Raw genomic sequence first — 13,263 nt, forward strand, 5'->3', positions numbered from 1 at the left:
TATTCATCTCTGTGTCAAGTGAGCACCACACACAGTGTCTGACAGGCAGGAGGCAGTCTGATACACATTGCAGGAAATAATGAAACTGCTGCTCTTAGATCCTTTGCTTTACATTTGCGTGTACTCTGATAACTAATTTGAAACACATGAACTAAAACTAGCATTGTATATAACATAGGCCCTTTATTCTGAAAAAGTTTTGTAAGTAGTATTAACAATAACTAACATTGACACCTATGACCCAGCCCTAACCTAAATGGCTTTTGTGCACCATACCATGTAATCCTCATGGCAGCCTGATGAGTAGATATTAACAGTGATTGTTGGAACTTGAACCTGAGTCTGTTTAACTTAGACTGTGCTTTATAACATTATCTGTATTGCATAATAATTATTTGATTTATCTTTTCTCTTAGACTTGAAGGAAATTTTGCTGTAGTAACATTTTAAAATATGCTATCAGGACACAGGGAATATGTTTCCAAATTCCAGATTGGTCACTTTTCAATAAAGGTGCAGCATCTGTTTCCATCTGGAACTGTAAATAATTTTTGGTTATATGTTTTATGGCTAGTATTATAACATCCAGGTTGTCATTTGTGGTCAAAACATTTGGGGCAATGAGTAGAGAAGGAAGCCATTTTGATACTCAGAGTGCTTTGGCTCTTTCCTCTGGCTAACGGCAAATGTGTGATGACCTGGGACAAAGAGGTCTTTGTGATTATTTTATCTTTAGGGAGAAAAAGACTGTGCATACCTTTGAGATGCACTGTTTATCTTATAATATGATTTCGAAGAGCATCTACTTTTAAACTCACAGAATCAAAGTATAACTCTGAAGTCACACATATGGGTATACATACTTTGTTTTCTACAGTAGATATATTTTCAAAAGTTGTATGGAAAATGAATATCAATTCAGCTATAGATTTCCGCAGCTCCCATTTTAAAGGGAGCAATACTGCCATGCTAACAGATCTGCTTGAAATCACCGATCATTTTATTGGCCCCATCTTAACTTCCTCTCAAACCCACTGGGTGACCACCACTCTTGCCAAAAAATGCCACCCCCAAAGCCAAAGGCATCACTCCAGGGAGAGATGACAAACCTGTGTTCGTGGCTGCACTGCTAAACCAATAGGGGAGACGCAGGAATGTGTTAGTTAAGCTGACCCTGCGGAGATGCTTGTCGCCCTGGTTCTGGTAGTACTTTATGTGGTGCTGGAAGCAGCAGAAGCAGGTATGTTACTCATCATGTTGAAGCAGCTTTGGCTGTTGGAGTTGAGGGGTCCACTCCTGGTACTTGTAGCAAATTGCATTCTCCACAACATCAGTGATCGATCATGTCTTCCAGCCAACAAAGCAAGGAGTAGATGCTGAATATTTATTAAATAACTGAAAAAAAGTAGCACTTCATAAAGGAATGGCTGTCTTGGTTTGGGCATGGGTCCAGGAGATGGTGATCCAGGTTTCTGAAGCAATTTAATGCACAGGTAGTCCAGGTCCCAGAGTTATGTCACTAAAGGAGTACAAGTCAGAGGCATTGGCCATGGAAGACACTCCTGCTGCAGTTGCAACTTCTGTGATAGCTACAAGAAGAGGATATGAATTAGTGAGTTGGATAGCACCTTAACCAGGAGTCACAAGTGGAGCCCTTGCAGAGTGCCTCACAGACTGCATTCTCTAATTTTGGAGACTTAAGAACCAGGTTGTGACCTATAACCTCTTCTGTGGCTTTATATGATTCTGGAGGAATCAGTCTCTACGGGTTCCAGTAGTGCTAAACATTAAAAAGCATAAGCATAATCACAATTGGAAATACGCAACCATGGCAGAAGAGATCAGATAAAACTACCAGAAAAGAATAGGTGAAACTATATATTTGTCATGTAGTATTGTGGGCACATAAATTGCAGATTGTGATAGAATGAAGCGAATTTCTTGTTGAATCATCCAGAATAGTATTTTCCAAGCTCTGATGCATATTCAAATCTTATTAAAATGTAGATTTTTGACTGACTAGTCCAGAGTGAGGCCTGAGATTTGCCTCATTCTGCATGATATGGATGCTGCTGGTTATGGACAAACTGCAGTAGCAAAGGTCAGGATACTGGTTCTCAAAGTTGGCTTCACATTGGAATCATTAGAAAAAATTTCTGAGGAATTTTAAAAGATATTGATGACTGAGTCTCTCAACCTTCGAGATTCTAACTTAATTGGTAAAGGATGTGGCCCGAGCTTCAGGATTTGCGAAAAGCTCCCTAGGAGACTCCAATCTGCAGCTAAGTTGGAGAATTGATGCTCTTGGACTGGTTTCAATTTACTTTTGAAAAGAAATATTCATTTTAGACATCTAATCCTACATTCTTTTACCCTTGCAGGTTGCAGCAATCTACAAGGACTCAAGTATTGGAAATCTTATAAACATAGTAATTGTAAAATTAATTGTAATTCATAATGAACAGGTAAAAAAAAAGTTCTAAAATTAGTAATCTTAGTTGTGGTAGGCTCCTAGCATGAAAAAAATATATATCTCTACTATGAAACTTATTAGAAATGAGATACTTTCAATAAAAATTTATGTTTAAGAAACTTGATTTGAAAAGATTTTTCTGTTGTGATAGATATAAAATAACAGCAAGGAAATCACAAATGTTAATAAACAATTAAAGAATGTAAGCTTGAAAACATCCAGAAATTCATTTTTATAAACCTTTGGTTGAAAGATTTAAAATAAGGTAATTTTTAGAAGGTAGGTTTTTTATTCTAAATACTGGATGATCATATTGAGAAGTCTAATTGGATTCAGTTTTGAATGCAATGTTGTAAGTATTGGTAAAATATGTTTATGATGTGATGGAGAATGCCACTTCATTTGCCTAGTAAAATGCTATTTGATAAATTGCATGGACCCTGACAAGCTCCAAGGGAAAATACACCATGGATGTTTTGCATAATACTGAATTGTGCTTTTTTTTTTTTTTTTGCACAGGAAGGACCAGTCATCAGTTTTAATGCAGCTACCACATTACGTAACTTTTGTTTGTGGCAACAGACTCAGAATGTTCTTGATGATGCTCACCCTTCCCACCATGATACTGCTGTTCTTATCACTAGGTACAGTTTAAGAAATGTAACACTTCTAACTACAATTTTACTTACACTTTTTCTCCTGCATGATCACTAATTATTCCTGTTACCTTAATTCTTTATCAATATTAGACAGCAGTGTTCTATGAGAAGTTGTATTACAAAAAGTCTTATTGAATGAAAGCATTGTTCTATCCCTTTAGACTAGTCCACTACTTGATTCCTAGGAGATTAGCAGTGTTAGGTTGTTAAGTAATAGTATGACCTAGACAAAATAATTATCTTATTATATTTGTGGCAGAATAAGAGAATTAGAAAAATATTTAGAATTTAACTTAGGAAGCTGGGAACAGGTTTTTTTAATTTCCCCACTTGATTTTTCAATCAGTTGGAAAGAAGAGCTTTTAAATTTGATTGTCCGATAAACGTGGTCTTTCTGCTTAAAAAATCTTTTTTGTTGTTTTGATGCTCAGTACATGTCTTAATAACTAGGCTGCTTTTGCTAGGGTTTTTCCTAAACTTATTATTTGAAAAACAGCTTCTGTTATTATAAGATGATTATCCATTTTACAAGCACCACTATACATTTTTAATTCATACCTTTGTTTCAGCAGCATTGATGCTACCAGCATATTTAGATTCTAGGTTTGTTGGGTGTATTTTGTCAGTTGTTTGAGCAAAAGAAATAAATCTATCTCACTTGAGGGTCAGAGTTGGAGAAACCTCAGCTCTATAGAATCCTGAAATAGAAACTTTTAGTCCATATGTAACTGGAGACATATGATCCATGTGCTTTATGTCTTTGCAAAACTAAAGCAGAATTAGCTCAATTTTATACACAGTATTCTATTATCAATGTCCATGGTTTTGTCCTGGATTGTAGTTAGAGGCCAAGCAACAAAGACCATAGATACAGCTTAAAGATGGGAGGGAGAGAGGGCTATAAGAGGAGACCAAAGAGACAAGGCACTGTCAAGTTAAATGGCTAGTGACAAAGTAAGGAAGAAGCAAAAACTTAAGCAACTTGGTAACATCTGAGAACATCATTATTTTGCAGCAGAGGATAATCAGTGAGGCTCATAATGATGTCCAGACATTAAGAAAAGAATAAATTATATATGCTGTGTAAGGAAAGGCAGATAGGTGAAAAATATACTTAGAAAGCTTTTCAAAGAACTTGGTTAAGCTTCATCTATTTACAGCAATCATTTTTATATACCACCCATTGATATGTACAGCTCTAGGTTTAAATTTATTGAGAGCTTATTAAGAACTGGATTTTAGAAGTCAGCTTGTGGCAATAGTTAAATCTTCTGATCCCTGTTTTGACTTGTTGCAAAAATATTTTCTGAAAATGCTTCAAAAATTTTTTTTAAGGGAAGACATTTGTGGAGCGCGAGAGAAATGTGACACATTAGGTAAGTTACTTTGTAAATTAAATATAGCCTACACAATTGCTTACTGAATTATTTAAGATGATGTTTAGATTATTTTTCCTTTTAGTCACTTTGATAAGTTATCTTAATGATTATAGTTTTTGCTATTATTTGATTGTGCTTCTACAAATTTTAAAGTATAATAAGAGCTAATATGTGTCAGTTACTAAATATGAATTGCTGTGTGAAGCTTGACTTATTTTAAAGTGTTTTAATTTATAATACAAAATTCATACAAAATAATGCTTAATGGACTCATGCAAATGCTTAATGTGCAAATTTAAAGCAAAATAATAAAAGGAATAGCCATGAATCCACTACTGGATGAAAGAGCTCAAATTTTATTGATACCATTATGGGATACCACTTTATCGATACCATTATCAAAACCATTTTATCGATACCACTAGGACTGTGCTCAGTCCTAGTCCGTCCCTTTGCTTTTCCCCAAGAGGGCACCAGTTGAGTAAATTTTGTATGTACCAGTTCTTCTGGCTGCACATAGGATCCTCTCTTTGTTTTGGATAGAATGAAGTTTTATTAAAATTATATCTTAATATAGAGTTCTTCCTGTTTATTCTGCTTGGGATATGTTGTGATTCCTATATTTATTGATCTGTTGATTAACATCTTCAACTTTAAAAAATTCCCATCCTCATTCATTTTTTTTTCAAAGTTTGTCCTTACGTTCTACCTGTTCTCTCATGGCACCCCAGTTGTATTTGTATTAAGTCTTCTCACTCTGTGTTCCATGCTTTCATTTTCTTCCTCATGATTCATCCAAGCAGCTCTAACATGCATTTTCTTATTTCTCTCTTTGGCTGCATCTAATTTGATATTTCAACCATTCTCTTAATTTGTCATTTCAAGATATCTTTCCATTGAATAGAACCTGATTGGTTCTTGTTCAAAATCTGTGTTCATTTTGTTTGCATTCTTTTTATATTTGCTCATACTTGTAATTGCCTTTCATGTTTACTCAAACATTTCATTTGGAGTAACTTTATATCCATTTCTGACAGTTCCCATATCTTAAATAGTCGAAGGCCAAATATGCGGTTTCTGCTTTCTCTTGTGTTGACTTGTGTGTTTGGCTATCTTTGATTATGAGCTCATATTTACTTAATATTAATCCATGAGTTTAGGAGTGAACTGCTTGAAAAAATGTACTTCTTTCAGACAGGGTTTTCTGTTTTTGTTTGTTAGGTTGTTTTACTATTATCCAAAGGGTGTTACATACCAGGGTCCCTGACTTAATGTGGAAAATCAGCATCAGATCCTGTACCTTGCAGCTTTTTCCAGCAAACTGTTAGCACTGTTAGCTTTAATCAGTATTTGCTTTCAGAGTGTTTTCTGTCCTTACTATTTATTGCTTACACCTTAGGGTTTATCTCAGGTGTAAATGTGTGTGGATATGCATGCATGTTGGATGAGAGGAGCGCACGGAGAGAATGTGTGTTAGATTTGGGGACTTGACCATTCTTGTAAAAACATGTGAGGTCAGTATTCATTAAAAAGTAATTTTGTTAATCTAATTTCTTTGTGTTAAGAGGACCCTTTAGAAACTAATCTTCTACAAATGTGCAAATAGACACCTGCCACTCATATTTATTGCAGCAGACCCCATTCTCTTCCTGCAAACTCTTCTTTAGCTTTGTTAGGTCTATTTTATCTAACAAGAATCCATTAAACATATTTCTTACATTAACTATGCCCTGTTGTCACATCTTTATACTAAAGGTTAAGCATGGATACGTCTGTCACACCTTACTATTTTTTTAAATTGATTTAACGCTAGACATTCTGCATTGATCATGTGGAAGTGGGTGGTCTCCTAGTCCCCAATATTTTTTTGTAGTTTTTAGCCACCCCAATGCTCATAAATCACAGTGACATTTACAAACATAAATTATGAAAATGAAAGTGTTTTTATTATTCTTTGTTGAATCAAGGGTAATGAGAGCTGAAATAGTTACAAAATTAAGTGCCCATAATAATTCTTGTCACAAGCATGTAACATACAGGGTGGGCAAAGATGGATTTACAGCTGCATGTGAAGCACAGTTTGTTCTTGTGTTAATATGCACTTACTATTGTACTTTCCATATGAGCAACTGTAAACCTACTTTTGCCCTACCCTGTATTAATTCATTTAATTATTGTGGTAACTGAGTAATTATAGCCTGCCTAAAAACTTTAAAATTTAAGGAAAATTCATAGTGTCCCATTGTATTTTCTTTATTAGTTCTGTTACCAATTTTATTCATTGCTTTTCTTATAATCTATACTAATGTAGTCTAAAAGTTTATCCTTCCTGTAACAAATATTCTATTTCTTTTTTAAAAAGAATTATTTGCTCACCCCATATTTTGGGATTATTTTCTTTAGTAAAGGAAACCAAGAAGTTGTTAAAAAGACTTCAACTGCAAACAAATCATTTTTTTTTACCATATAAAACATTTATGCACTATTAACAGCCAACTTTGCACTCATTTCTAAGTAATAATGCCAATGGTAAATGTTTTAAAATTTAGTTCTCTATGATTTGACATTTCCCCTTTTGATGAAATACAAATGTGAAATTTTTCAGGTTTAGCAGAATTAGGTACCTTGTGTGATCCTTTACGAAGCTGCTCTATTAGTGAAGAAAATGGACTCAGTGCTGCCTTCACCATAGCCCACGAGCTTGGGCACGTGTAAGTGCCGTCTATCACCTCAGTGCACGTCCTCTATTCATTCTACTTAGTGTGCCTAAAATTCCATCTTCAACAAGAAATTCGCACCTCTATGTCCTAAAAATATTTTTAGTGTAATTGTTATCTCTGAAATGCTAACTCGGGCTCTTTTGTGATTTATGTTAGGTCAGACAGGCTGCACAGATCAACAGTCTAAGCAAAGAACTAGAACTTGGGAATTCTTTTATTTCATTTACTGTATTGGATTACATGACAAGCACTCCTGGCCTCTATACCTTGTTATCCTATACATGACCAGGTACTGTCTACCATCTTATGGGAGGGCCTGTAGGGGCTCCTGTTTAAGGGCAACTCCCAAAAATATTTGTAATACCAACTTATTTCTTGCTCTTATAGCTCAGAGCCCTAGCAGAGGAGGTGGCACATGGGAATTTCTTAATACTTAAAAGATGAAAAAAAGTTTTTTTTCTCCCAGATCCATAGTTTTTTTATTGTAAAAATTTGGGATTCATTTATTTGTTCCTATATTATTAAAAATTCTACTGGGGCTCTATGCTGTAAGAATGGAGGCCGTGATTTCCAGTGTTACCTTCAGAGCTCCCGTGGCAAGCCAGAAACCTCTATACAAACTCATCCTCTGTAAAATGATTCGGATGCACTCCCAGAACTCCTGGGGTTTCTTGGTTAATGGCTAACAAGGAATTGAGTCTTGATTTGCCTCTTAGTTTAACTACATTTATTTTTCCTGGTCATGACTTGGCATAATTAGAATATTCTGCTGGGATAACTCCAAATGGAGATCATTTTTATTAAACTAGTGCCTCTTCAGTTCCCTTTTAGAGTGGTTATATCTCATGAGCATTGGCAAGACGCACACTCAGATTTTTAAGTTTTTTCTTCAAGCGGGAGGTTAGGATCAGGAGCATATCTGAAGACCACAGATGCACTGCAGTGACATCCGAAAAGCACTATTTGCTGGTTTAGAAAACTGTTCTTGCAGAGTGCACCATCTTAGACATTAATTTTCTCCCTGAGAAACTCTTTAGGTGTCTTTAGAATATAGGTAAGTAGTTGAACTAAAAGACAGACTTTAGAACAAATTTCAGCCTGCAAAGTAGTTTCAACATTCCTTTTAGCTGCGAGTTTGTATTTGGGTCCTCAAAAAAAAATGCATAAGATCAGTTGCCAATCAGCTAATTATTCAATATTGCTCTTGTTGTGAAGATTTGATTGCTTTTCAGGAATGTTTATATTACCCTAGTCTATCAATCATTGCTTATTGATTATAGATAGTAACTTAGTCTGTTTCACAAAGAATAGGTAGACATTATAGAATGACATGGAATTAGTGATTAAAGAAGCCCTTTTCATACTATACCAATAATCAGTGGTCTGGAATTTAGTATGGTATTGCCTTTACCTAATCTTTCCACACATCTAAGATATGCATGTTGAAAACTGCCAGTGTTTTTATATGAATACTTTGTTCATATTGTGATGAGGTGAGCGAGAATACAAATATTTTATTGTTCAGACTCAGATACTTGATTAGACTGCTAATGATCAAAATTAGCATCTAGTCTTTCTCAGAGGTTATATGCTTCTTAACATGAAGATAACCTAGTTGAATAATGCTTTGTGAAGAGATTAAGAATACAAATTCAGATGTAACCAGACTTACCTGCATTTTATATTATAATACAAATTTAAGAGATCTGTTAATAATGCATACATATTTTAGTATCCTTTTTTAAGTGTCTGTTTTTATTTTTAGATTTAATGTTCCCCATGATGATAGTTTTAAATGTAAGGAAACCGGAATTAAACATCAATATCATGTGATGGCTCCAACTTTAAATTACCACACAAGTCCTTGGACCTGGTCCAAGTGCAGTCAGAAATATATCACTGAATTCCTAGAGTAAGTCTGACTTCATGTTGCCTTAGTTCAATTACTGAACATTTATTAGATTATAAAATTTGAAATTTGTATGTTCTCTTAAAGGGGTTCAGTTTCTGTTTAGTTTTCCATTGTTTACATTTGAGCTTATATTCACTGTACAAATGGATGTTTAAAAACATGGGGAGAGAATTGTTTGCATTTCACTCCTAAAATTTTTCTTGTTGCAATTCATATCTAGCATTTCCCCTGCCATTTACCACTTTTAAATATATCATGTACTCTAACAACAATTTGCAAGGTAGATATTACCACTCTTAATTACAGATGAGGAGACTTAGGGCTCGGGGCGATTAAGAGACTTGTCTGCAGTCATGCATCCTGGGAGGTGGTGGAACCAAAAACAAAGTCCCAAAGTTGCTGTCGCTGACTCTGCGTCATACTCCTTTCTTGAAAAACCTCTTTGAGGTGGAGATGGCATAATAATATGTTTTGAAATTCCTATGTTGTTGTTTAGAGCTATAAATGTATTTTCTCAAATGATTTGACAACATTTTTACATTTTGACTTTTCGATGTAAGGTGGTATTGTCAGATAGCAAAGTAGACCAAAAGTATAGTATGGTCACCATATGCATGTCTGTTTCATAAATTGTATTCTGATGGATTTGCCATGGTCTTTTTAAAAAATTGTACCTTCAAGGCAGTAGTGGGGCTCAAATAAGAACAAACATATAAAAAGTTTTTTGTAAGCAGCGAGGGTTTCTTACTGACTTTAATTTGAGCTGGGTTTTAAATTATAAAAAATATAGATAATCTCTTTGGAAGAGCAGAAGTAGATAAAAAGTGATAAAGGAATCTTATACTGGCATGCATCTCTATATATTCATAATATTTTATTTTTTGCCACTGGCACAGTACTGGTCATGGGGATTGCCTCCTTGACAAACCAAACGGAAGAATCTATGATCTGTCTTTACAACTCCCTGGACTGATGTATGATGTAAACAAGCAGTGTGAACTTATGTTTGGTCCTGGATCACAAGTGTGTCCCTATTTGGTAAGAAAAATTTTGTCCTTTTGTTTGAAAACTACCATAAAGTTGCAGTTTGAATATATTTAAAATTATATATTCTCTTGAAAAGAAAGTGAACTAAATATATCTTAAGAGTTTTTTTTTAAGATTTTATTTATTTACTTTTAGAGAGGGAAGGGAGGGAGAAAGAGAGAGAGAGAGAGAGAAACATCAATGTGTGGTTGCTGGGGGCCATGGCCTGCAACCCAGTCATGTGCCCTGACTGGGAATCGAAACTGTGACACTTTGGTTTGCAGCCCGCGCTCAATCCACTGAGCTACGCCAGCCAGGGCTCGAATGATTTTAAGTGTTAGAAAAATTTGGTGTTTGTCATAAAGAGGTTAAAAATGGCAAACTATGGAAGGTACTGGGTTAGGTATTTAAAAATTATCTTTGTTAACTCTCACAAAATCCTGTGAAGTATTTCTGTTTAGAAATAAAGCCACAGAGAGGTTTTAAAAATTAAAGGACTTTAAATATTTACTTTCAATTGATATTATTTTGGGTATGGGGGAGAAAATTAGGCGAGACATTTTTATATTTTGATAATGAGCTGTATTAAAAGACACATGAATATAAGACTACATTTTAATTTATATAGATTTGAATCAAGAGGAATCAGATTTGGGGCCCGTTGTTAAGTGTGCATTAAACTATGTATAAGTTATGTTCAGAATTTTTCATAGGTTAGATAGTGGTGAGAATCATTGGACCAGAAATGCAACCTTACTTACTCATTTAAATAGATACATCCACAGTGTTCAGTTAAAGATCTGCCACATAATAGGTGCCATAGAATAAATGCCTGTTGAATGAAGGAATGAAAGTCACTTAACAGTGAGTGCAGGGACATACAAAGCATACTCCACGTACTGAATGCTGTTCCTAACATCTTAAATTTGTGGTCACAAATTTTAATAAGCCTTTTAACATCCACTAGTAAGGTTCATGTTACTTATTTTCTTTACATAAAAGATACATTTCTTTCTCTTTCCTACCTGAGTTAGACACTAAATAAACTTTGAATTTAAATTCAGAAAAAGAAAGGAATTATCTTGGGGATAGCTCCAGTGAGCTTCCATGGATTTGTTTCTTGTGAAAACTTCAGAACCGTTTGTTCAAAAGTTGAAAGTCTGCATTATATTCACAAAATAGGACACTAGTATACATTATACAGTATTTCTATGCACATTATTCATACATTCCACCGTTGGATCAAAGAAGGCTTTTGGAAACTCCTTGTGAATAACACTTAACAACAAAAAGTCCTTTAGAAAAATGTCTCACATAATTTTGGATATTTCCACTCCAATTCATCTCTCCCACTGTTCAATGTATAACAAAAATCTAAAAGTTTTTTAAAAACTACTGTTATTTTATGTACTTAGAGGAAAATCAATGGCTAGAACTTACTTTGTAAAGATATTTTGCTGGTTATTTCCAGCTCTGACCGTGAAACCGGGAACTATGTAAGATCAATTTTTGAGCTGCATTATCTTGAACTGACCCGGTGGTTGTGGCATTACTTATACTCTCGCTCCCCTGCCCTGTGTTACTCTGCAGAAACAGTGCAGGCGTCTCTGGTGCACAAGCACAGAAGGTGTTCACAAGGGCTGTCGTACGCAGCACATGCCACTGGCAGACGGCACGAACTGTGGTCCTGGGATGGTAGGTGTTCTCCAAGGGTGAGTCTTGTGTCAAGATTACCCAAGGACGTGATGCTCTGCGTCAGCACTCTTCATCGTTTGCTGTGACCCTTTGTTCCCCTAGTTGATTTAATGTTGTTGCCGTGGTTTTTTTATGTACTATGGTGTCTAGTGAATTAAAATGATAACTTTACCCATTTTTCCAGATCTAGCAGGTGAATATTAAAGTTACATATAGTTATCCTGAAATAATTACATGTTTATGTAGTTATTTAAGTATATTACAGGTTTTTTTAATTAAAAATGAGCATAGACATAAAGGTCCTAAAATTTCAGCAAATTCCCAAATTCAAGGGTGTTACCATTTCATACATTTTCCCCATAAAATTTAGTTAAGTATAACTGAAAGTTTAAAGTGTCTCCTTTGGGTCTTATTAGTTCTAAACATACATTAAAATATATATTATATCCCTATAATAAACTGCCTACCATACTACATCTTTACCATTCTAATGTCATTCATGAACTTAGGTAAATCTGCCAATAAGATATGCCGAGTGATAGGGCTCACCATGATCATGATATGTGCTGAATGTTGAAGATGCAGTATTGTACTTGGCACTCCAGTGTGAAGGCAAGTTATTTTGGCCTTGGTAGCAAATACTGCCTCTACTTAATATGTTTTAGTCTGTTAGCCTCCTCTGAGCTACCCCAGTACAAAAGGAACACTTCTTAGGAATGGGTCAGCTAGTGCTGCCTAAGTTCACATTAGGCAAAAGTAAAAACTTAAAAGTTAAGTTCAGTCCCCTAGTTGAACTTAGGTCTTTACCACTTTTTGTGTTATTGAAATGTTTGTGCCAGCTATGCCCTTTCCTTGCCTCACTTTTCCTTCAAAAGGCATGTTTTCCATGGATTTCACTCACATCACAAGTTAATTATTAAAGTTTAATTTGGAGTTTCAGCAGTTTTTGCAGTTGCTGAAATACTCATTGAATCAAAAATCTAGTGGATTTCAATTCTTCAGTTTATAGATTTAAGCTAGAACTGAATTTTATTTTTAAGATTTCATTTATTCTTAGAGAGGGGAGTGGAGGGAGAAGGAGAGAGAGAGGAGGAGAAGGAGAGGCAGGCATCACTGTGTGGTTGCCTCTCAAGCGCCCCCTCCTGGGAACCTGGCCCACAACCCAGGCATGTGCCCTGACTGAGAATCAAACCAGCCCATCCTTTGGTTCGCAGTCTGGTGCGAACCAATCCACAGGGCCATGCCAGCTAGGGCTGGAACTGAATTTTAAAATTTGAACTTCATCTAAGGTTTCTATTTGGAGAGTAAAAATTAATTATTAAAAATTTTTTTCTCAGTTCTTGTGACTACTACTTGTAATTATTCTTTTTTTGTGGGGAGGCTGTGGCATTTGTGAGAG

At 35.2% G+C, this 13,263-nt stretch overlaps 1 protein-coding gene across 1 annotated transcript in view; it reads left to right on the forward strand.

The window, feature by feature from the left end:
- The window catches only part of ADAMTS20 (ADAM metallopeptidase with thrombospondin type 1 motif 20), a 177,939-nt gene that overhangs the window by 71,123 nt on the left and 93,553 nt on the right, over positions 1-13,263 (forward strand). Inside the window, exons 5-11 of the mRNA XM_028533415.2 lie at positions 2,382-2,465; positions 2,993-3,117; positions 4,468-4,508; positions 7,117-7,222; positions 8,997-9,143; positions 10,040-10,181; positions 11,760-11,864. Of these exons, the coding sequence (XP_028389216.1) occupies positions 2,382-2,465; positions 2,993-3,117; positions 4,468-4,508; positions 7,117-7,222; positions 8,997-9,143; positions 10,040-10,181; positions 11,760-11,864 (750 nt within the window). The remainder of the gene's footprint in view (positions 1-2,381; positions 2,466-2,992; positions 3,118-4,467; positions 4,509-7,116; positions 7,223-8,996; positions 9,144-10,039; positions 10,182-11,759; positions 11,865-13,263) is intronic.

This window comes from Phyllostomus discolor, chromosome 2 (genome assembly GCF_004126475.2).
Source record: "Phyllostomus discolor isolate MPI-MPIP mPhyDis1 chromosome 2, mPhyDis1.pri.v3, whole genome shotgun sequence".
In the NCBI taxonomy this organism is placed as follows: Eukaryota; Metazoa; Chordata; class Mammalia; order Chiroptera; family Phyllostomidae; genus Phyllostomus; species Phyllostomus discolor.